Source organism: Brachycentrus maculatus, unplaced genomic scaffold (assembly GCF_059751285.1).
Source record: "Brachycentrus maculatus isolate JH-2025_06_01 unplaced genomic scaffold, ASM5975128v1 h1tg000081l, whole genome shotgun sequence".
NCBI lineage: Eukaryota > Metazoa > Arthropoda > Insecta > Trichoptera > Brachycentridae > Brachycentrus > Brachycentrus maculatus.
This window is the reverse complement of record NW_028280835.1, coordinates 3,530,371-3,555,897: the sequence shown is the minus strand read 5'-3', so window position 1 is coordinate 3,555,897 and position 25,527 is coordinate 3,530,371. Positions and strand designations below refer to the sequence as shown.

The 25,527-nt window shown below is 29.8% G+C and overlaps 1 protein-coding gene across 5 annotated transcripts in view; it reads right to left on the bottom strand.

The window, feature by feature from the left end:
• Nucleotides 1-2,668: 2,668 nt before the first annotated feature.
• The window catches only part of Antp (homeotic protein antennapedia), a 410,782-nt gene continuing 387,923 nt past the window's right edge, over nt 2,669-25,527 (bottom strand). For all 5 annotated transcript variants that reach the window (XM_088257489.1, XM_088257485.1, XM_088257488.1 and 2 more), the window contains one exon: nt 2,669-6,713. In XM_088257489.1, the coding sequence (XP_088113615.1) occupies nt 6,463-6,713 (251 nt within the window). In that variant the 3' untranslated portion in view covers nt 2,669-6,462. The remainder of the gene's footprint in view (nt 6,714-25,527) is intronic.

The following is a 25,527-nucleotide window of genomic DNA, read 5'->3' as shown; positions in this document are numbered from 1 at the left end:
GAGCCCTCGCCGAAATGAAAAATGTCTAATATGAAGCGTCTACTGTGAGAGAGAAATTTCGTTCTAAAATGAATGATTTAACAATGTTCGCATTATTTTATCTCAGTGAAAAGGAAATCTAATTATTCATTTTGAAACTTTAACATGTATTACCAATAACACAGATGTAATATACGAGCCTACGTTTAATGAAAAATGGGAATTTTTATCAGCGTTTTCTTTAAAATCTCGAATTAAATTCATTTTTAAAGCATATTTTTTGTTACAAAATATTTTCAGTATTCGGAAAAGCATGTTTTATTTTAATGGAGCACAAAGATCTTTATGAATATTTTAAACGTGTCATTTCTTAAAACGTTTTTGTGAACAGTGACGATATTATGTTGTTAAAAATATAATTAATATTATAACTATGAAGTTGTGATAATAAACATAAGAATTTACGAGAAAAAATAGAGTTTTTTTTTTAAATAGTAAAATAAGTAGTTGTAGTGATACGTATTGATTTATCGATATTCTAGGTGTAATGTATTTCAATAATATACTATTTTAGTTATTAGTATTCAACTACAAACTCATAAGTCCGAAAGAAAAATCATGTTAACTTTCGATATCGTTTTCCTTATTTGGTAAAAATAAATAACTTTTTATATTCAGAAAATGTGTATCTACTTATGTCTTAAGAAAAAACATAAAGATAAAGGAATGTTACGCTTATCGACACAATTTTAAATAATGATCCCTCCTTTTGTTTTTATCCGCGTAGTGTAATTTATTAATTTAATTTAGATTATAATTACGTTCATATAAATAGTACAAAGCATAAAATAAAATAAATTAGAAAAATGTAAACCGCTTTGAAGACGATATTTTTGAAAATGGTGCTATAAAAACAGTCAAATACATATTAAAATTATCTCATTATGATACTTTATTTTTTTTTTATAAAACACGAGTTATTTGAAATAATTTTACTTGTAATTGATCACGTTTTTTAAAAATAAACTTTTCAATTCAAAAACCCTTATCCGCACCCCAATGATGCATAGGGCACTGCATTATATAAACACAGTGTTATCCTGATCGTTAACACTCGAAGGAAAGGTGATCAGCCCTCCGCTTCAGGTACCAGTCCAGGGTAATATTGAATAAATATTAGAGTAAAAAAATAACTCATATTTATTTGACCCCCCCTTGGAATCGAACCCGGGACCTCCAGAACGGTAACGGACCGTTACACTACGGAGGCGGACATAAATAATTAAATATATAATTATTATTATAATAAATATAATTATTATTATAATTATTATAATTAAATATATAATTAAACAAAAATAAACAATAAAAAATAAATAAATAAAAAATCTTAATGTACCTAGACATAAATACATTATTTTCACCGAAAAAACTACATGTATTAAAAAGTAATGAACATGTACCTTAATTACATAGGAAGTATATTAAGTTTTACAATTCCTATACAGTGTGTACAAAATGAAGGCTGGTCATTTGTAAGGCATTAGCCAATCAGATTTTCAATTTTCGGACCAGCCGCATCCACCGAGGATCATTAATCAAGCTGTGAGAAGTTATTAAAAACGCATCTTCCTACCTATGTGGGCTTACCCATACATAATATGAGGCATATATGTAATTTAAAAACCATTTTCTCGCTGGGGCGAGAGGCACTTTTTGTCTTGGGTCGGTACATAAGTGCATAGGTAAAATGTGTCTAGTGAACAACTAGTTATGTAAATCTTATGTTTGAGGGTGCTTTCTTGAACAAGGGGAGTGCAACACGTCTCAAAAGAATAGGTACCTACCTATCACACAATTTTTTTAGGGTGAATTTAACTATTTATTTATTTTACTCAGTTTTTATGATATTCTTCTAACCCTTATCCGCACCCAGTGGTGCATAGGGCACTGTTATCATGATCGTTACTTATATCTTAGATCGTTACTTAGATCGGCCATAATTTCTGATAATATAAAATATAATATCTTATTATTCCTTCTTATTTTTCTTTTGCGCACCAAATAGTGTATATGTCACTGCATCGCATTGTCACAATATTATAAGTATTGATATCATTAATAACACGAAGGCGAGATGATCAGTACTGCGCTTCAGGCACCAATCCTGGGCAAAATTAATTAAAAAATCGAGTGAGAAATCACCCATGACACCCTGGGAATCGAACTCGGGACCTTCAGCATATTCGCCAAACACTCTTACTGCTATTTACAACTGACAATACTGTAAAAGACTATAGAAAACGATTTGTGAAAGTGTAGGGAGTCGAACGCGGAGTCTTGACTGTTGTATGCATTTTCTACTCTGCCTAAACCGTTTTAATTAATAATATTGTAACATGACGACATATGTATGTATATTAAATTTCCTAAATGATGTATTTTTACATTGATTTTTGTCATTTTTCGGAATCGAACTGCGTCTATTTGACAGTTACCTTTAGATTATGGAGGCTGGAAAATACCATTATCGATGTAGTTCCTTATTTATAGTATGTTCAGTGATATCTTTCTACATACCTACATATGAGAATGTATAGCCTTTTCTCACTATCTGTTAGTCCAATAAAGCTAGGCAAATATTTTATAAAGTATGTGGTTGGTTTTGAAAATCAAATAAAAAAGTATATTTTTTACAATTATATTTTATTAATTTTATTTTATTTATTTATTTATACGACAATATCATATAGGTATTTATAATCTTATTAAAATTAATTATATATATGCAAGTATAAATAAATTTCAAATCGACAGGGTGTAAGAAACCAATTGTTGAGGTAAATCATTCATTAAAATTACGAGAAAAAAATACATTTTACAGCCTTGCAATGAAATACGTATTGTATGTTGTTAGTATATGAAAAACAGTGATCAAATATTTTTTTAAACTGGAAATATAGATTTCTGTAATATTAAGATGTAAAAAGTTTATAAGTTTATTTATAAAATGTTCTTATGTTAGTACGTATGTATTTTTTAAAAAATATGAAAGAATAATGAAAAAAATTGATGATAGCTGTTTCTCATATTGTATCGGTAGCTGAAAATAATAATAAAAAATAAATAACTAAACCTAAAGATGATCGATTTTGAAAAAATGTTTTGAACGATTGAAATGAAATTATTGATATAAACAAATCATAATCGACTTTCTATACAAAAATATTTATTTTTAAGTGAATTTATAATGATGAATTTTAGTTATTTAATTAATACAACTGATTCATTTACGTATTTTCGTTTCCTTACATTATTTAATTAAATACAATATTGATCACACAGAATGGAGTAATCTAACTTTGGTATACAAGTAGGTAGTATAACAGCGCACAACTCGAGATTACGTATTTCGTTAATCGTATTTTTATTATCATGGTTTCAGAATATGTATATAAAAATGTATTTCATATATTCTCAGAGAAATTTCAATTAACCACTACTCTCAATGTTTCCATATATATAAATACTATTTCGTAGATTTAATCTAGAGCGAGACGGGCCCGTGCAACGGACTCCCTAAAACACTAAAAACAAATTTACAATTTTATTATGTAGAAAACGTTAATTTTGAACTTTTCACTGACCTTCGCCCATCAGGAGCTGTTCATAGTCCCAGGATCGTCCACAGCGCGCCACGAATCCCAACCATGGCACTATTTCACATAATTTAATTTTCACAATCACTGCGTCTTTTTCACGAGGGATTCATGCGCACCTCTTTACGTAACTCCATAATAACCGCAATGTATTTTTACTCTCGAACGCAAATATGACCGGAAAACAATCGTCGGGACTCTTTACATGACAGAATAAATACTTAGAATTGCACAGCACTGGCCTCTGCAATATGTATACAGTTTACATAGACGGGTGGTAAAACAATATTAGCAAGTCGTAGATTTAAAAATATAATACATTCAAATCTTTACAATACAAATTATGTTTATTTAAGTACCTGTATTTGGCTCAAACTTAGCTCTATAATTAATTTAGAATAACAAACTTCTGAAGAAATTTATTTGAACTATGAAACTTTCGCAATATTTGTAACACTTCTTAAAAAAAATTATCTCAAATAATACAAAATTTATTTTTACTGAAAAAAAATTGACTTAAAAATGTAAAATTTTATTTTCATTGAAAATAATTACTTTCAAATAATGTAAATTTATATTATCGTTGAAAAAAATGACTCTCAAATAATGCAAAATTTCGTTTTCATCAGATTAAAAAAAAAACAGAGCCTCACTACAGTAAATAATCAAATACACGTAAAGTCGTCTTTGTACGCGTATCTGCATTATTCTAAGACAAAACACAAATAAGCGAGTTTCCTCACCATTCGATAATGAAAAGATATATTACAAAAAGACATAGAATATAAATACAGTTAATATGTAATAATTACATCGTAAATAAGGTAATCAATCGATATTTGCATAAACTATAATTTTAAACTGTACATCTATCGTCAATCTATTAAAATTATGAAGATAAATATATTAACTCAATATTTATTTATAATTAATTTGAAATTAGTTTTACGTAAGAGGTCATTATGGTTATTGTAGAAGATATTCATAAACGATGAATATTTTTGATTTTAAAAAGGTCTTCAAATATTTTTCAAAGAAGCAACAGAAGCACGACCGCAAAAAAAAACTTAATTTATTTACAAAGTGTAGGAACATTTCTCGAAAATCTACTTTTTTTGATTTTTTCAATTTTTATTTTAAAAAATATAAACAATTGAGGAGACCTTTTGATTGCCAGAAAAGCCGAAATTAAAGAGTACATTACGAACATTAGAAACTCATGCAAAATATAATTATGTATTTATTTATTTTGGTATTATTGGTATAAACTGGCGTTCTATTGATTACCAGATGTATTTTATGATTATAATAAACAAGCGAATCCCGGTTTGGTGACGATTTAAAAAAAAATGAAGCTTTGTGTACTTTTTAGTATGTAAAAATAAAAACAACAAACTCATTAAATATCCATAAAAATCCCATTTAATTATGCGCAATAAGGGAATAACGTAATCAGTTATTTTTATTCAATTTTTCATAAATTTTAATATTGAACTCAAACACATGTAAAACAAAAACATGGCCATGTGGCACGTATGTCTGAGGATAAATGGACAAAAAAGGTGCTTGACTGGAGGCCTAGAACAGGACGCAGAAAAGGAATTGTGAAGAAAGGAATTTTATTTATCTTGCATTAATTTTTCAAGGAGCCAGCTTTAATTAGTATTCGTATTAATACATTAAACGTAACGGAGCAAATGAAAAACAGCTAAAAAATACACAGCGTCATCGAAAAATAATGTCAACATTTAAAATAATGTGCGCAAATCAAGGTCACGCCACCTCTAAAACAAAACTTACGTTTACCAGCTAGCGTTCAGTGATAGAATAAAAAGATAGATAAAAAGAACTCCACCGACAAGACACACAAAGTGACTTAGTGGGTGTCTGCAAAAAATATTTTAATTATGTTCATATTTTTTAAAAATAAATGTTTAAAATTTATGTAAAAAACAACAAGAACAAAATACCTGTTTAATATAAAGGGTTTCGGTGCTATATTTTATTTTAACGTTGGCATTATTTTTCGATGACCTGTATAATATTCAACGCTATTATAGATAAATTTATTATTTATTGATTTGGCGTTTAATTTGTAGAACTAGATTTTAATTTTTGCATTAATTGTGAAATCAAACACAGATTTTTGGATTTTATTGAGTTGTATTTTATTAATAATAATTATTAAAATGAATATGGATAATTTATAAAGCGTCATTTTCGTAAAATACTACTTCAAGAGCGCTTCACTGTGAATGAATTGGGGTAAATATTATGGTGGAAATGATTAAGCAAACAAATTTGTTTTTAGTTTTTTTCTAAAGATTATTAAAAATTGTTAAAAAACACAAAAATGCACACATTATCTGCGGCCGGATTCGCGCTCATAATAGATATAAACATCTTTGAAAAGAAGTGATAACATTTTACCATACCGTATACATCGATATGAGATGAAAAGATGCCGCAAAAGTCATGCGTAAAAATAACTTACACACAATTTACGACGAGTCGAGTGAAACGGTAAAATTATCCTTCCCGCAGATAGTGTGTTAATATTGCGTCAATTATTTCGCCTAGTTATGGCACATTCAAAAATTCGTTTGAAAATGAGATAACTAGGCTATATTAATTTTTATGTGTTTTTTAACAATAAAATACAACTTAGTAGACTCAAAAAATCTGTGTTTGATTTAAACATTAATAAATAAAAAAAGATAAATTTATTGTTTGAACGATGAAAATTTGAATGATGAGATCGCGTCACAAAGCCGAGGGTCGCTTGATAAGTTAAATAAATAAATAAACTCGATTAATTATTTTCCTATTGCGGTGACGTTGGCGGGGTCATATTGTCTGCGTCGTCTCCGCTCCCAGGCTCCCCTTTCGTCTTGTTCTCCTTCTTCCACTTCATCCTGCGGTTCTGGAACCAGATCTTGATCTGCCTCTCCGTGAGGCACAGCGCGTGCGCGATCTCTATCCTGCGCCTGCGCGTCAGGTAGCGGTTGAAGTGGAACTCCTTCTCCAGCTCCAGGGTCTGGTAGCGGGTGTACGTCTGCCGGCCTCTCTTCCGTTCTGCGGAAAAAAAGAAGAAGAAAAATTACGTTTTGGAACAAATGGAAAACATTTTTTAAAATACTGAAATAGATTATTATTTTTTGACATCTCATCAAAGATGAAGAGGAATATGGAAGTCAGGGCATTTACGGAGCTGACGACCGTCATAGGCTGGTTTAAGTGATAGTGATCACACTATTAAGTGATAGATAAGTGTTACACACGTGTAACATTCACCAATTTTACCCATTATTGATAACCACACTACTCAAATTCTTGGAAGTTCTATAAACGTGAACCAATTTAGAAACCTTGTTCTTGACATCTATGACGGTCGTCAGCCCCGCGAATGCCCAGACTTCCATATTCTTCTTCATCTTTGATGAGATGTCGAAAATTAATATGAAAATAACTCCTGTAATTGGAGATAATCCAGATTTTGTGAACAAGTATTTGGACACACTCAAAATGTTGTACTGAAATAGATTATTAAAAATCATTAAGAATCAAGCTAACAAAAAAAATAAATGTGTAAAAGAATATATTAAAGGCAAACGAATCAATTAAACTTTAAACAATTGTTTACAATAACTGTTAGAAATTGGATCATTGTTGAAAATTAAAAAAAAAATACAATAAAAAAGTCAAGATAATTCTATGTAGGTACCTACATGTTTCAAAATATTATAAAATGAATGTAAAAAAGCTAGTAAAAATTATTTAAGGATTGTATTGTGTAGTTAGATTGATTTAAACTGGTACATTTGGATGAAATATATAAAAATAATAATAAAAATAATTTTGGATAATTTTCTTAAAATACTACCTCGAAAGGATCTGTGACAAAAAATTAAAATGCATTTGTTTGCTAAATCATTCATACAATTTTCTTTTTCCCTATTTAATTACAGCGAAGGTAATATTTTACGAAAATGTCGCCGTATAAACTATCCAAAATTATTATTATATTAGTTCGAAGAATGACGACGAAGAATTAAAAAATGGATTTATTACATTTGCGAGAATAATCAATTGTCTGACGTAAATATTGATTTTGATATTAATGAAATACCGAATGAAAAATGTGCGCGTAAAACGAATCAATAAAGACTCATCAATATTGTCTTGCGTAAATATTATTATTAGGATTAATGGAGTATCAAAAGAAAGATACGCCGCATTTGCAAACTATCCGCGCAAGACCGGGTTCGGTATCTCTTGCACCGGTAAGGTCGGCAATCAAACACACCATGATCCACTTATGCAGTATCGGCGACCCTTCAGAAGGAGCATTCTATCCTGCCCGTGTCGATTATTCAATGTCCGTGCAAAGCACGGAGCGCTACCCACCTCATAAGTTCAATTTTCTTTATTTATACATTTTTGCTACCGAACCCAATTAAAATAATTCCATCCGCCTACGCGCATTAGTCATTGCCTTCAACCGGGTCTTGGTCGGTTACAATACCTCATCATATACAGGGTGTATTGTTATTACCATGCATAGTAATACTTCATTATCAGTGCAGCGATTTCTGGTTGTTTGTCTAGCTGACACCTACGTATAATACGGGGAACACCAATAACAATAAAAAACACTTGAATTTACCACTTTAATAAGTTTTATTTATATATACAACAAGTTTCGAAAACTTACAGATGTTTCATTTTCTGGTGAAAATTTAAATGTTTTAATTATTACCAGAAGATGAAAACATCTGTATGTTTTCGAAACTAGTCGTATATATAAATAAAACTCATCAAAGTGGTATATAAAGTGTTTAGTTTAAAAAAAATCAACATGTCATCCCACAAAGTTAATGCCGAATCAATAAATAATACTATAACAATTAATTGTCATGTTGTTCCATACAAATATACTCATTGTAATGTTACAAATATTGAAAAAAAAAATCATTATTAATTCTCTAAGGACTGTTACATTAACTATTTTTCTTCTCTTCCAGACATGTTTATGACTTTGGATATTATTCTATGGGAATGTATCTAAAATTTTATAATTTTTAAATTATTAAAAGATAAATTTTTACAACAAAGTGACTGCTGAATCAATTAAGGAAAAAAATATTATTTTATTGTTAAATATAATAGAATATAAAATTTTACATAAGTTAATACGTATAATAAATATGTATATATATCGCTCACTCCTTTCAAGAACGTCATAAATCAAAAATTGACTATTTTGACTTGTGCATGTTTTCGGAATGCCCAGAAAATGTACTATATCCCAGAAAAAGCGGCATATTTTTAACTTAATATTTACCCGCTACAGGGCAGAAAGTGTTGTTTTTGCATTTTGAAGAAAAAGTATTGTTTAATTATTTTTTTAAATATGCTTAATATTTTTCAAATGGAGAAAATACCTTCAGGTTTTACCTAACAATATCTGTTGCACAGTAAAAACTTCAGTAAGTGGCTTAATATTTATTTTAAATACATTGTATTATATTTTTAAACATTAAAAACGTTCTCCTGAACAATCAAGTTTTTTTTATTTATGACGTTCTTGAAAGGAGTGAGCGATATGTGTAATACGTTTTAAATGTATTTAAATTACGTATTTCAAGGTTTATGTTGACTGTAGAAAATGAAAAAAAGTTTACGACACATTGCCAATAAATATCGAGTTTTTCAATAATTTTGTATTTCTCAATAAAAATTATTTTGTTTGCGAAATAAAAATACGTGTATATGTGTTTGATTTATCCATAAACATTAAATATCATATTTATATATATATATATATATATATATATATATATATATATATATATATATATATATATTTTAAGATATTTAATCATTAAGGATAGTTACTTAAAAATCTGTGTTTGCTTTTCCTGAAAAAATCAAGATGAGAAAAAGCCTAATGTTTACGACACCCTGTATGGAAAAGAGTCCGGTTCATGTACCAAATAATAATAAAAGATTCGAACTTTTTATTACTATGGTGAAAAATCGTAACGGCGTATCTTAATGTACAAAGTCATTAAGTATATAACAGTGACGCTAATGTTCTACTTGTATATTTGGTTGTTTATGTAATTCGGATTTTTTTGGCTATTATGGGAGAATAAGCGAGTATACATGCTTTTAGTACATTAACCTTTAGGAGGCCTTCGGGTGATGAGATTTTGCCATTATTGACTCGGTTTCACACTGTGTTGAGCGAAAGAGAAAATTGGTCCGAGCGGTTTCGTTGTATGTAGGTATCTACCTACCTAAATGCTGTGATATTCGTATCATTACGAAAATTCAGTTTTTCTAGTTCGCGAAAAATATGATATGGGGTATGTATGGGTATAATTATCTGTTCTAGGAATAAAAACGAGAAATAATCTGTCGTCTTAACATTATGTACGTAAAATTATAATATTGCCATCTCCGTAGTATGGTTAGGACGTTTGGTCCGGATTCGATTCCCAGGGGGGTTAAAATAATAAATGTAAATGATTTTTCGCTCTAATATTAATTTAATATTATCAAAGACTAGTACTTGCAGTGCAGGGTTGATTACCTTTCGTTCATTTATTTAACAGTTTAACACTGCTTCCATACGATATAGTGCTCTATGGTCCTTTGGGTGCAAATAAGGGTTAGTTTTTTTATTCATTACAACTAATTTGTGGCACTGACAGAGCATAATTTCGTGAAATTGATAATTACGATATTGTCAAGAAATGTTCGGTATACATCGCCACCATCGATATAAATCACGTTTTATCACCAAAATTTGAAATTATATTGACCATGATAAAAAAAACACGTGGTGGATTTATCTCGGAACATATGAAGGTGTGCATGTCAGATAATTTCACGTTAGTTATAAGCTTAAAATAGTTATAGAAATCAACCATTTAAATAATAACTTTGATACGAGAATATCAATAAAAACCAATATTAATCAAAGTTGTTTTACTCGAAAACTCTACATCTTGTTTGAATATTCGATGTGAAAATGATACAAATAGTGATTACAAATCATTTTCATCAGTTCATCAATTGGCTTTACTCGGTGACTTCACGATAATCCGTTTGAATTTGAGTTTATTGTGATATTGTAATCGATGTGTGTTGATTTGAAATATAATTGAAAATTCACGTAGGTTTCCTTGGTGATAAAAAATGTTGGTACGTTTATACTCGACAAACAATCAATGAAAACATTGTTTACCAGAGTACTAAAAAAACATGTAAAAAAGCGAGATAAACATGTTTCTCACACTGAACTGCTTTTCTGTCATTCTGAACACAGTTTTTTGTAAGAAAATAATGCCGATGGATGTATTATTTATAAAATCTCTGACAATTTCTCATTCCAACTTTCAAAAACTAACATCGTTTCGCACCAAATTAATTTCTAGCGAGTCAAAAAGTGGTCTTGGTTCTGAAAGTTGCGCCAAGAAGATGCGACGTATACATTAATATATATGTTGCACAGAAATACTAGACGTTCACAAAACTTGGTGTTTCACATACGTTATTTATATAAGAAATAAATTAATAATGCAATTTTTCAAAAATGATAACCTTCGCTCTATGTTATCAAGGAAAGTGTCAAAGTCTGAAAAGTCAGGAAGAAATTTTAATCTTATTGTTAGTGTATTTTGTATATTAAACGCATTGTTAACTTTGTGGTATGGTAATAAAACACTATCCTTATCATTCATCGTTCGCTTTGTGTTTTAGGTGGTATTACACAATATGATGAATGATATAGGTATTATTAGTGATTCAAATTGAGATCAAGCGTTTCTCGTTTTTATACAAAAGAAGATTAATATCTGAGTATCCCAGGGCTTACTAAGATCTGGCATTTGGCTGGTTTAAGTGACCATTTTATACACTTGTTTAAATAAAACGTTAAAATACTTTAATAAGTCAATAATTATTTTTTTTACAATGTAATGATCACAATAATTCTTGAAATATACTTTGTACGAATGTTACTTGCAATATCTCATATGTTTGAGGCTAGCGATTGAAATCAATCAACGAGGCATTTTAATTTCCGTGTTAGTCTTACAAGTATTAGGTAATTAGGTAATTTGCGCTTGCATTTCTTGAGACAATTGCAATTAAGAACAGTCGACTTGCTAGCCGAGGTTAGAATCAATAATGTCTGCAAAAAATACATTACTCTCAAGATGCAATCAAAAGATTTTGACCTCACTTTGTTGTCATTCTTTTTTGCAGTTGATGCAAGGTATATTTCACTAACAATTAATATTCACTTTGTTGAGAAAAACGGAATTAATAACAATTGACGCAATGACATTTTTTGACCCATAACATGACCCATAAGAGATTGAAATTCTGGATATAAACAATTACAAAATTAAAAGATTTTTAATAAAGAAATGGTCTAAAAAGGAGGTTTAAAAAAATACAAATGACCAGGCGTCTCTCCTATTATGTAATATCGTGCGTCTCGATTCATGTTTTCTTTCGTCGTGACATCTATGCTTGAAATTAGTAAGTTTTTTATGAGCAGAAACCTTCATGAAATGTATGAAAGAATCTTTCCCGAATTATTTTATATACATGGAGACGCCTCGCAATATTTTGGGTTTGATCAAATTCTCGTACGCAAATTCAGGATTTTGTTTCAAGTGAGAGTTATTAGTATTAAGATATTATTATTGATATCCCAACATAGACGAAGAAGCTTATATAAGCTCAGATATATTTTATAAAGAAAAATATTTTATTTTTCATCATACACCTAATTACAAAGTAAGTACAATAATTAGCACTCACTCGAGCCTAGGGTATATTTTATTATACTTATTTGTAAAACTATATATAAGAAAAGTGTTTATGACATGTAATCAAATAAGACATGGCCGAATTATGCCATCTATTTCAAATCTACCCGCCTCCATTATCTATTTTAGAATAGCTCTTTACACATAGTTTATTCTTTTAATGACATCATGGAAAATGGAAGCAGTATTAGTTCAGATACAGAGTGGATTAGTTATTTTAAAATATATTTTATTTTAATGTTCATAAGATTCACAGTTTGAATCAAATTGATGATTAAAGAGTCTATATATTTAGCCACTGGTGTTTATATGATAACTGTAGATGCTGCTTATGATAGGACCCTATACAAGTATGTCCGAGTACACGTACAATAGACGCACCGTCTGAGAAAACTAAATTTAACCGGATAGTAAGGAGATACTTATAATTAATAGCCCGAGCGGAGGCTTTCTCGTTTTTTGAACCATGTTTATTATAAATCAAAGCTTCAGATATACGTATTTAAATTCCAGGTAGTGACTTAGCTCTCCGGCGCTAATGAAAACTAATATCTTGTCATTTCATACATGATATCTACAAGATGTCGCCGCTTGAATCGTTAGTAGAGGACGTCTGGACCAAAACACGAGGATTGATATGGAATCATCCATTATCTGGTCGGTAGAAATCCTCGTGAGACTTTTCGAAACGGCTCCGAGCCTCGACTATTCTGTTTCAATAAATCAGAAATAACAGGGTTTTAAAAGTACATTAAATCCATCACACGAAAACAAGTCTATTTACCTATAATTGATGATAGGGAGCTTCCATTTCTGATGTCTTAAGTGGCATTGAAGAGTCTAATAAAAAAATAAGATCTTTGATCTGCCGACAGTAATAAAAAATTCAATTCAAAGAAAGCCCTCTAAAAATACATACTTGCCAATATATAGTAGCATTGATCGTATTAAATTTAGAGTGCCTTTGCTATTGCGGGCCGATGGCGTAGAATGCGCTTCCACCAGTGGTTAGTATTATTATTATTATTATTATAGTATTATTTTTATTTTTATTACATACATAAACGCACTATGTGAATTCATACAAATGAAGTTCCTTTACACGTAGGCATTGGAAAATCAAGTTCAGAAACCCTTACATAAGGTTTCCTTGTGTGTGCGTGCAAAGGTGACTTTTTTTCTTCTTTTTTTGGTTAATTATTTCCGATAAGAGCAGTGTATGGCTATCATCTTTTAATTACGGTAGGAATTAAGTACCACGGGAAGGTGGATAAATCCACCGTTGATTTATAGCTTTTGACGTCGCATTTGGCGAGGAAATAAAATCCAATATGTTAAAATACAATGTTGCGAAGTAATTGGGTCAATATAAAATCAAATGAATTGTTTTTATTTTTATTGAAAGTTAAACATTGGCAGTCAGGTTTACAAATAACATTAAACGTATTCTTAGATTGCACTATATATATATATATATATATATATATATATATATATATATATATATATATATATATATATATATATATATATATATATATATATATATATATATATATATATATATATATATATATATATATATATATTTATATATATATATATATACATATATATATATATATATATATATATATATATATATATATATATATATATATATATATATATATATATACACAACTTCATAAAATAAAAAAAATAAATTTTGTTTTTAGACACTTATTATTCCAACCGGTTTCTAAATACCTTGTCGTTTTCAGGGATGTTATGATAGTACAAAATTTAAATTGTTAAAATAAGTTGGAGTTTAATTAATATTATAAAGTTTATAAAATATGGCACAAGTAGGCATAGGATACAAAAACATTAACATAAGTTTAATTTTTTTTTTTTATTCACTTATCAAAGTATTTTACTTATTTAAAAGATAGTATTTAGAATGTATTGTATACCAAGGAACAGGATTAGAAAAATATTTTAATACCTATGCATGCGCAATTTTTTACAAAAATATATAAATTAGTACTTTTAAATCACATATACTTTAGTTCTCAGGTGCAAATAGTTTGAATCTTAGTTTGAATCACTGCACAAAGATCCATATTTTACTAACTTTCATCTTTTAGAAGAAACAACTTCCCGGCGATACTGAATCGTTGCAAGACTTTTAGAGCTTTCTCATTTCGCGGAGTGCTTGGTGATTTCCTTTATTTTGACGTCATAATACATCATGGCGGCTGCCGCAGACACGTGACTGATGCAAGATGGCTGCCCAGAATGACAGATGACGAATGTGTCTATTTTAAATAAAAACACATTGCAGATAACGGGCACCCCCTAAGGATGGGTATAATCCTGTACTGCACGGTCGAGGAACAAATCCCCAGTCATGTTGACTTACTATTCCCACTCTTGATTCCAGAAACAACTATATTTAGTTTATATTCCCGATTGTCACATGCCAAATGTAACATCTGACAGGAAATTTTATAGTTTTTTTAAAATATTTTTTTAAAAGTTGTGTCTATCGTTAAAAGCTTAGTTTCGGAATAACATAATAGAAAAAGATAAGTTTTAATGAAAAGGTGATATTTTTTGTTGACATTTTTACATCTCAACATGGAAGTCAATATGGAATCAATATGGAAGTCATGGGTATTATAGGACTTATGACTCGTTATAGGCTGATCACTTTACACGTATTTACATCCATGATTAACAACCACGCTACTCAAATTTATGGAACTCCTACATATGTCATAAATTTAACTTGACTTTGGCAAAAGCAATGTATTTCATGTGCAACGCCATTCTATATTTTAAAAAATATATATCATTAATCTCATGATACTTTATGTTTGAGTTCCCTGGTGGCATCTATGATTAGTTTGAGAAAGCTTTTATTTAGAAGAAACCTTTTATTTAAATGTATTCAGGATCCTAAGCGGGTTATTTTACTATCTGGGAGACGCCTGAAAACATGATTTTAAATTTTTATGCAGCTTATAATTTGACCAGATTTTTTTATTCACAACGTTTTTGGATGAACAAGGATTTGAACACACTAAAAAATGCTCTGAAAATTATTTTCATTTATGTATTAAATGTCAAATCAAACACTGATATTTTGAGTCAACTATGTTGTATTTTATTGTTAAACATAAAAAAATCTATTTTGTGACTATTGTTTTGCCTAGTATGGCATTTTCAAACGAATGTTTAATGCCAGAATGAATGAATGCCATAACTAGGCAAAACAATCGTCACAAAGTGGATTTTTATATGTTTTTTAAAAATAAAATACAACTTAGTAGACTAAAAAAAATAGTGTTTGATTTCACATTTAATACGTAAATTAAAATGGAGTTCTACAAATTAAACGCCAAATCTATAAAAAAAATCGTTATTTGAGTAATCCTGTACAAAGATAATTATCAAACGATTTAATGAAAACATTATTACTATAACCTTTCGAATAATTAATCAAATCAGGGAGCTAGCACACGTTATCAGGTCGTGAGATATGCACACGTACTTAGATTTTCGGATATCCATATAATTAACAGTGGGCAGCGGAATAAAGCATCCTCAAAGACTTGCCGCCTGCGTCCGATAGTTGGTCGGCATTTTACATTTTTGTTCGATTCGCAATTTTTTCGACCAGTTTTTTTTCGAAAGAACCGAACCTGTAGCGCCTCTGGACGCCGGATAAATCAAACGTGGAACGAGTCGGCCGAAAATAATTAGGTGTCTCTCAAAACCGTGCGCAGTGATCAATTACAAGGCAGGGGCGGCGCTAGGCGCGGGGAGCAGGGGCAGGACGTTTTGTATGATTACTTAAAGTGTAATCATAGTAATTACAATCATAATTATCGGCCAGACTGATTTTCTTATTATGTCATTTTTAAAAAAATGTAACAGCTGGACTTTTTAATTTATTAAAAAATCGATATAAGTATAATGATATTTTAATGTTGATTTTGTTTTTTGAATTTCACCTAAGGAATATTATAATTAAAAATGTTAATTTTTTATTTATATGTGGCATAATACAACGTAAATATGTATTTATTTATCTTTATTCCAAACATACATAGAGGTAAAGAGTGCAAACAAATAGATACATAACAGAAATGATAAAAAGAAATAACATTACATTTTGTTATATTAAAGATAGTAAAACAAATTTATGAGGCGAATGTGGTTGATAATAAAAGCAGAGGAAGACTGAAGAAAAATTGATCAATTGAAATTAGTCAGGCAAGAAATCAGGATAATCGGCGTGTATGTATAGGTACACACAGAAAATGTATGAATTTTGATGAGGCGAAAATCGAATACAAAGACAAATTGGTTTGGCATTATATTCTCTCTGTCTAACCCTTCGGTGAAGTGGTGTAATGTTTCATTAGGTTTTAGTAACTATAAAAACTTTTAAAAAATCAGTTCAAGTCAGCACCAAGAATTTTGTAAGCATTTCGACAATTTTCCTAGGCAGTAATCTGTAATATTAAAAAGTGGGATATGTTTCAGAAAATGGCGTTCTTTACGAAGAGATTTTACATCAGGGCTGCGAAACCGCTACAGGGCGAATAAAAGGTGAAACTCAAAAGGAAGTACGAAGAGAGATGCGAGATTGACGTGAAATTAACATACAAGTTAAGGTTCATATTAATTCGCACTCTTGTGATTAAAGACTCGAAACACCCACTTGAGGATGAAGACGAAGATAAAGTGGGTGATTCAGAAAAAAAGAGAGAAAAGTGAAGTGTATTAATTTCTTGAATGTTTTCGCAGATACTTTGTGATACATTTTATAAACTTTATAAAATAAAACAACTTTATTTTAACCACTTTTTATTGGTACACTTTTTCCAACCACAAGCTCACAACATTTGGGAATTTTCTAATCATATTTTCATACGGTTTACGGAGTGCGTGTAACTTTTTGGTATCGTAAGGAAAGGATAATTAATTATAACCTTACTCTGAGTATTTCAATGTTTTAGAATTAGTACATAAACCCTGAGGATGACAAGGGTCTTGTCGATACCGGTTGGAAAAAGTGTACTAATAAAAAGTGGTTAAAACAAAGTTGTATTATTTTATAAGGTGTATTAATTAAAATAATATTCATTAACAACTTGTTAGATGTCACATCAAATGTAAAAATGGTATTGCGGTTTCGTTATACATATATCGATTTAGATGTCTCAACAAGATTAAAGGATTTTTTAATTGGATGACCCAGAAATACAAATCCGGATATTCGCTTTGATTTGTTTGGAGATGACATCATTTGTATGATTTATTATGTCTTCGATTTTATATACTCATAAGAATATCTATACGAACATTATATTGTTACAACATTTTGAGTGTGTCCAAATACTTGTTCACATAATTTGGATTATCTCCAATTAAATGCCCAGACTTCCAAATTTTTCTTCATCTTTGATGAGACGTCAAAAAATAATATTATATTATTATATTATGTACCTACAATCCTATGAATATATATTGCATTTTAAACAATATTCGGCGGGTATGTAGAAGAGATGCATGAATGAAGAAAAGCCAAAAATTGTTTGCAATGGCAGTTTGTTGTGGCGGTCTATGCTCTCTGCTTACGCACCTCTTCAGGGAAGTGGCGTTAGTTAGTTAGTTATATAACAATATTTAAAGTGCGTTCAAGTTTTTGTACAAAGACTGTTGATTTAACTCTATTGCCGATTTATTTTAGATTTTTATTAAAATTCAAAGAAGTTGAGCATTTACATAACTTACAACCTGTAATTTTCGAGTTTTATTAAATTAATTTTTAAAAAAAATCTTACTTATGTAAATGAGATTTCAGCTCTGAGTGATACCTTAAAGTTAAATATTTAAAACTAATATAATGGCTAAGAGGAATTCCGGTTTAAGGATAAAACTGTAACGAATGGTGTGTAAAAAGTTTAAATGAAAAAAGGGAAAAATATAAGGCAATGTCAAATAGATGTCAAACACGAGACTTTATTTTCAAACAATATTTATACATTTCAATCATGAGTAGAAGGGTGAATGTTGTGCAGTATATAAAATGATAATTTAAACCAACCAATGGTAAATCCTTAGCCCAGTAAATGCTCAGAATTCAGAATTCAGTATTTATATTTTAATAATTCTTTTTTCTATTTTGGGCTATTATTTATAAAATATTAGTTATTTATTAGTTATTTATATTAGTTATTTATAAAATAACTTTAAAAAGATTTAGGTGTTTTTTATTCGTTTCCAACGATTGTTTTTCATATCATTTCAAAAAATTGATCGCATTCAGTCAAATTGTATGGAATCAATATGAGGAGCTAAAAATCAGAGGTTCTGAGTTCATTTTCATTCCTTCGGATTCCAACTCTAAAATATAAGTATTAAAAATTAACATTTGAAAGTAAAATATTATTTGAACGTGTATTTTTACGTGAATACGTACATAATTTTAAATTAGCTGCCAACCAAAACACAAAATCTTGGAATCCTCTACTGGTGTTTTCAATGATATATCAGAGTCCTATCTTAAGAAGTAGCTAATTCGCTTTTCTCTTAAATTACACGAATTACATATAAGGCGGGTAAGAAATTATACTGGTCAATTGATTTGTGAATTATGTGGCTAAGAGGAATTCCGGTTTAAGTATAAATCTGCAACGAATGGTGTGTAAAATGTTTAAATGAAAAAAGGGAAAAATATAAGGCAATGAAAATAAATATCAATGATGTGTTATTATTATACCCAGTTTAAATCAATAACGGAAAAAAATATATTTTGTTATTGGGTATTTACTTTTAAACATTTTTAAGCTGTGTTGTTTACGCAAGGTAGTCTATATTGACGAATCTCTAGGTTTTTATTTATTTATTTCATTATTTGTATGTTTTTCTTTGATTTATCCTTCATACTTTAATGGTGCATAAGGCATCGGATTGACGTGATGGTAAGTACTACGTTACAGATCTGAGAGAGGAGTGAAAATATTAGAACGGATATGTCGTACGTTGAATTAACATAGGGAGAATGATACTTCTTTATTGGAAAGGAATGGAGAAGCAAAATAGGCTACTAAAATATTGTATTTTTAAGCATAATCCGTTACAAATTAAGCACGTAAAATCATAATAATAAGACAACTAGTTTCGGGAGACTGGTAGGTACTCCCATCTTCATCCATTGACTTATTTGAAAAAAAATCATAAATTGAAATATTTTATATGAAATTTTGTATAACTTAAATAAAAATTGTAAATGTTGATTTTTTAAATGTAAAATGTTGACATCGCTCGGTTTTCTTTGTGCTCGATAATTTCATTGCTTTTGAGTTGGTACCCAGCTATCGCAGATGAACAAATGACTTATTTAAGCTCACGACTTCCCAACTCTGTTATTGAGATCAAATAACTAGGTTTCTATTTAGCTCCTATATATTTTACCGCACGACGCGATCAATTTCTAAGGGATTATCAGCTACTGCTTACCTACTCGATTAAGCGCACTATTAAAACTGGGAAAATGCATTAACTTAAACACGTCATTTAAATCGTCAATCTTCTTCCTGGCTCTGTCCCAACTTATCTTTGTATACTGTTGGAGTAAGCTCTCCTCGTCCTTAGGTTGTAGGTCCTTCTATCATGGACGACGTCGCCTAGGCCATGCCTTCGGATCACGTTATCTTTCTATAGCTTCACTGATTTTTTTAGTCTTCCTCTAGATGTCTTTCGAGAATGGTCGATGGCGATTGTCTGGTTCATAATATGATCAGGTTTTCTGCTTTCTACGTACCCATACAATCTCATTTTCATTTTCTCTACCTTGATATAAATGTCTGTTTTCAGTGTTTTTAATACCGAAGTTTTAGTAAAAAATATTTATAAAAAAATATAAAACGAAATTTCATGGACATTTAACTTATTGTTATATTTTACATGTAAAAGTGTAGAATTTAAATATATTCAGCAGAATTGTACAGAAAATTATTGCATTCGGTAGTAATTTACAAAATTACTCATCAACAGGAAATAAATACCGCCAGTAGCAGTGGGCTAATTTCTGAACGTGATCCGGTTATTACCATCATGAATCATCTTGTTTGTAGCACATTTCCACTTAGGTGTCAATAATTGGGTTAGTGTCGATTATAGGATCGATTACCCTATGTTACTAGGGTGTTTTTATATATCAGAGATGCTTTTTTAAAATATACTGAATATTGAATGTACCATTGCATGTTCATTATGAAAGTAATGCAACGACTGCAAAGTCGTGGATTTTGTAGTGCAGCGAAAATATAATTTAAATTGCAGGTAATTTGAAGTATCCGCAACTAGACAATGAAACGTTTATTTAATATCGTCAAGAATTTTTAAAACTAACAAACCAACTAACTAACTAACCATCACATCGTTATCCCGTAGAGATAGGCACAGAGAATAGAACGCCATAACACTCTATCTTTGCAAACATTCTACGCCTATTCCAAATTCATGCATCTCTTCCGATTACACCTACCGATTATTTCAACCCCTGACCCGACCGTTTTCAAGTATTTGACATACCTGATCATGCCAAGTTTTCCTAGGTATTCCTCTGCTAATATATCAATATAAAATAAAACGATATTGTTGTATTTTATTTTGCGATATTAAAAATATTTAACATGTGAAAAGACTCTACCATTAAATAATGTGTACGGTGTGATCGATGAATCATTATAAGATGTATAAAAAATTCAATAGCTCTTATACAAACAATAATAAATACGTATTTTAGAAATAATTATGAGTCGGAATAACCTTGCTGACTTTTCTTAATGTAATACGCTTTATTGCACAAACGTTTTCTTCCATCTGAGCTGGGAAAACCGAGCTTTCTTGTAGAAAAGATCAAAGAAAATGCAAGGCAGTACAAGAGAATTAGGTCATTGAACGATGACTTTAACGTAGTGTCTGAGAAATGTTTCTCGCCAGAGAACAATAAAGTGGTTCCATGTTGTCACAAAAACAAATATATGGGTAGGGCCTCTCAAACTTTGGTTGATTATTATTATTATTATTTTATTATAATTTTTTTTTACGTTTTGCTGTATTTTGACTTTAATTTGGTAATTCATATACAAGTACAGGTAGACATATGCATATACTTGTAGTACAAAAATACTAATTTGATATAGTGAAAAGGCATATAAGAAACATATAGTATTATATATATGTTTATAAAATAAAACAACTTTGTTTTAACCACTTTCAAAGCAAAATTTTTTTGAGTTCATAATATGTGCCACAAAGTGTCTACGGAAAACATTCAAGAAATATTATATAAGTATGTGTAAATAATAAAATAAATCAATCGATGACATTAAATATATGTACTTAAATATATGTACTTATTATAATTCGTATTTTTTCCATTAATATATTTTTTTCAATTACAGGAGTTATTTTCATATTATTTTTTGACATCTCATCAAAGATGAAGAAGAATATGGAAGTCTGGGCATTTACTCTCACCAATTGATGTCTCTAGTGAAGTTCTGGTGATTCAAGAACAATGATTAAAAATTGGTTCATATATATAGAACTTCCAAGAATTTGAGTAGTGTGGTTGGGTAATGGGTAGAATTGGTGAATGTTACACTTGTGTAAAGTGATCACTTAAACCAGCCCATGACAATCGTCAGCCCCATAAATGCCCAGACTTCCATATTCTTCTTCATCTTTGATGAGATGTCAAAAAATAACATTAAACAATTGTCAAAATAGATTTAAAAAAATTATGGTATTTACCAATCAAAAACTAAATTTAAAAGGTTTTTTGCGGTGTTGAATTTAATTAATTAATTAGACTAATTTTCTATTTTTGTATATTATTTGCCAACTAATAGAATGGCTTCCCGATTATTTGACGTGGATTCAACCAAAAGAGAAAATAACGTGTCGTGTAGTTGACATTCCCTGATTTGGTCGTGTAATCCATAACGCATACGAACACAAAGTCATAACAAAGACATCAAAGCAGGACTCGTGTAGAAGACGTAGACATATTGCCAGGCATTGTGTTCCGCGGCCTGGTACAAACTTATAAATGAGCCTGTATTGGAAACAGGGAAGCTCAACTTTTTTTGTGCTTATATCGCATGATAATATATTACATCTTCCTACCAAGGTTTTTGGCTCCCCTGCAGGAGCTAACACAAAATGACAATATCATGTAACTATACAATTTGGTATGGGTATATTATTTATTGTTTCGGCATTCACTTTGTGGTAAGACAGGATGAAATTATAAATAAAACACCTGTTTTTTACCACTTAAAATGTTTTTCATGGATACATATTTTGTATTTATTTGTAAATATTGTGTAATATTGTTACAATTCGTATGTTTATATTCAAACCCTCAGATAGAAGCATCTGTAGCTTCCAAAACTAATCGATACAATATAATACTCAAGTGATAAAAATATAAGTCTTTTATTTATAATTTAGTATCGCTATATGTAGCTTGTATTGGTAAATAATAAATTAACGTTTAAAACGGTTTGATCCAAAAATTAGTTCTACTTTTAACTCTGTTCGTAAAATATGGGTTCAAGTTTAACAATATTGTAAACGGCTTATCGTTAAAAATATCTACTTAAATTAAAGGAACGAATGGATTTATCAATGTTGTCGCTTCATGTGCAAGTTCGCGGCTGTATCTACGGTTGATTTGAGTAGGCTTTATTTGGCAGAGACCTTTTTATTTGTATGCAAGATCCTTACTCATTTTGAACACACCCAGAATGTTAAAAGTATCATTAATTATGACATTCTACTGCTACTACTACCATCACGCAGGGGTAGGCCGAGAGGCGGCACGCCATTCTATTCCGTCCAGACATACTTTTTTCGCTTCCTACACATCCATATATTAAGTCATACATGACCTCCGATTACGCAGACTTTTGACACCACCAGGATTGGATATTTTCTCGTTTTTAATGTCAAATATATTTTTTCAGGACACTTGAAGTTGAGAACCCCTGAAATACGTTACAAGGTATTAGGAGCGGCCATTTATTCCAACGCACCCACCAAAGAATTGAGATTTTTACCGAAAACGAACAAATGTAAAAAAAAGACTACTTTTCTGGCCATTGTTTGATTCTCACATAATTTCGAGTTGAATTTTCATAATGCCCTTTGTCGTTATATGTGTAAAATATGTATGAAAACCCTGTAGAGATGAACAGTGGCGTGGCAGCGAAACTATCTTGTTTTTTTGCTAAACCAACAACGGATTAAGAAAAAAAAATCTAAATTAGAAATATGCTATTCATATTTACATAAACTGCATCTTATTTCGTTTGAAAGTTTGAAGTACCTGTGTATTATTTTTAAACATTTTTTTTAAATAATGTAAGTATACAACAAATAGCCGATATTTTTGTGTACCGATTGCGAGATGTCCCCATCTCTTCGTCATGGAGTACATATGTACAATTTTTAAACAAAAAATGTTAATAATGTTACTAAATAACCACTCGCCTAGATTTTCGTCTACCATGCCAACAATACTACAAGTACCTATATATGTATTACCCCTCCTGTTCCCATCACAGATTTAAATAAAAACATATTTATTTAGTTGGAAGAAACAAAAATTCACTTTATGATCTATAAACCTTGCACATAATAAACAAGGTAAGTAATAAATACAATCCCATCTAAAAAAAATATGTTTGTAATAGGTAATGCAATGGGAAAAGCGAAAAAGAAATAATAGTCATTATATTATTATTAGAGCTCCAACCTCATCATAAAGCGGCTTGTGGAGCACAGATGGGGGCTGGACATGTGGCGGCACTGGAGCACAGTGCTGCGATTGCCAGCGAGCTAATTTTCATCTACATCTCCAAATTTATTATTATTTATTTTTTATTTTTTATTTTTTTCTTTCACTTTCTTATTTCTTTATTATTTTTAAATTCATTGTATAAAAAAATGTTGTAAAACATATATGGCTGACTAAGTATTGCACCCACCACTTAGTCAAGCTGAATAAAGAGTTATTATTATTATTATAATGTTTAATTCTTCTATTCTTATTCTTCTTACCCTTTTATACATACAATGTGCATAGAGCACTACACCAGGTGAAAAAATGACATTTTAAATTTTAAAATAACATTGAAAATAAATAAATGAAATTAATATTTAAATACCCTCTATTATGCTGATTCTATTAGATTTATTACTGTTTTTTTTATTACATTAATATATTGTAGATCGTAAGTAGATTTGCTTGTGTTTGTAAAATTTGTCTGAGGGGGTGACATTTTTAGTGCCACCACTGTATCAAGGGGTGGGGATGTATATATTTTCAAAAAGCACAATGGAACTAATGATTCCTATAGAAAACACAATAAAAGAAATGTGTATTTTTGTGTATACGTAAAAAATGAACATTTCAATTCGTATACAATAAAATTAATTGCATTGGAGAATACAAATTATTTAATTGAGCTATCCATATGATAAAAGGCAAATTCCTTTTATTTCGTTGATTCGTTATTTGTATGAAAATGAGTAGGTACACATAATAATTTAGTGTCGCTTACTTTTATTATTGTCATATATTTTTCGTACTGAAATAGCTATTACATAGATTAAAATACATGTATGTATATTAAAAAAAATAATATATATATATATATATATATATATATATATATATATATATATATATATATATATATATATATATATATATATATATATATATGTATTATACTCGTATAAACAAAAAAGTTTGGAGCGATCAATAATATTCTAGGCATTTGTTTTCAACTAACTGTACCCAGCCATGCTTTGCTTTGGCTCAGTCTAGTAAAATGCTAAAGAAAGAAAAGAGATACCACACTTTTCTAACATATTTAATTTTACAGTGCTCTTGGGTAAACCATATTTCAGTAGCTGTCAAGAAATATTCTGTCCGCTATAAGGCGCTGCCATTGCGGTCG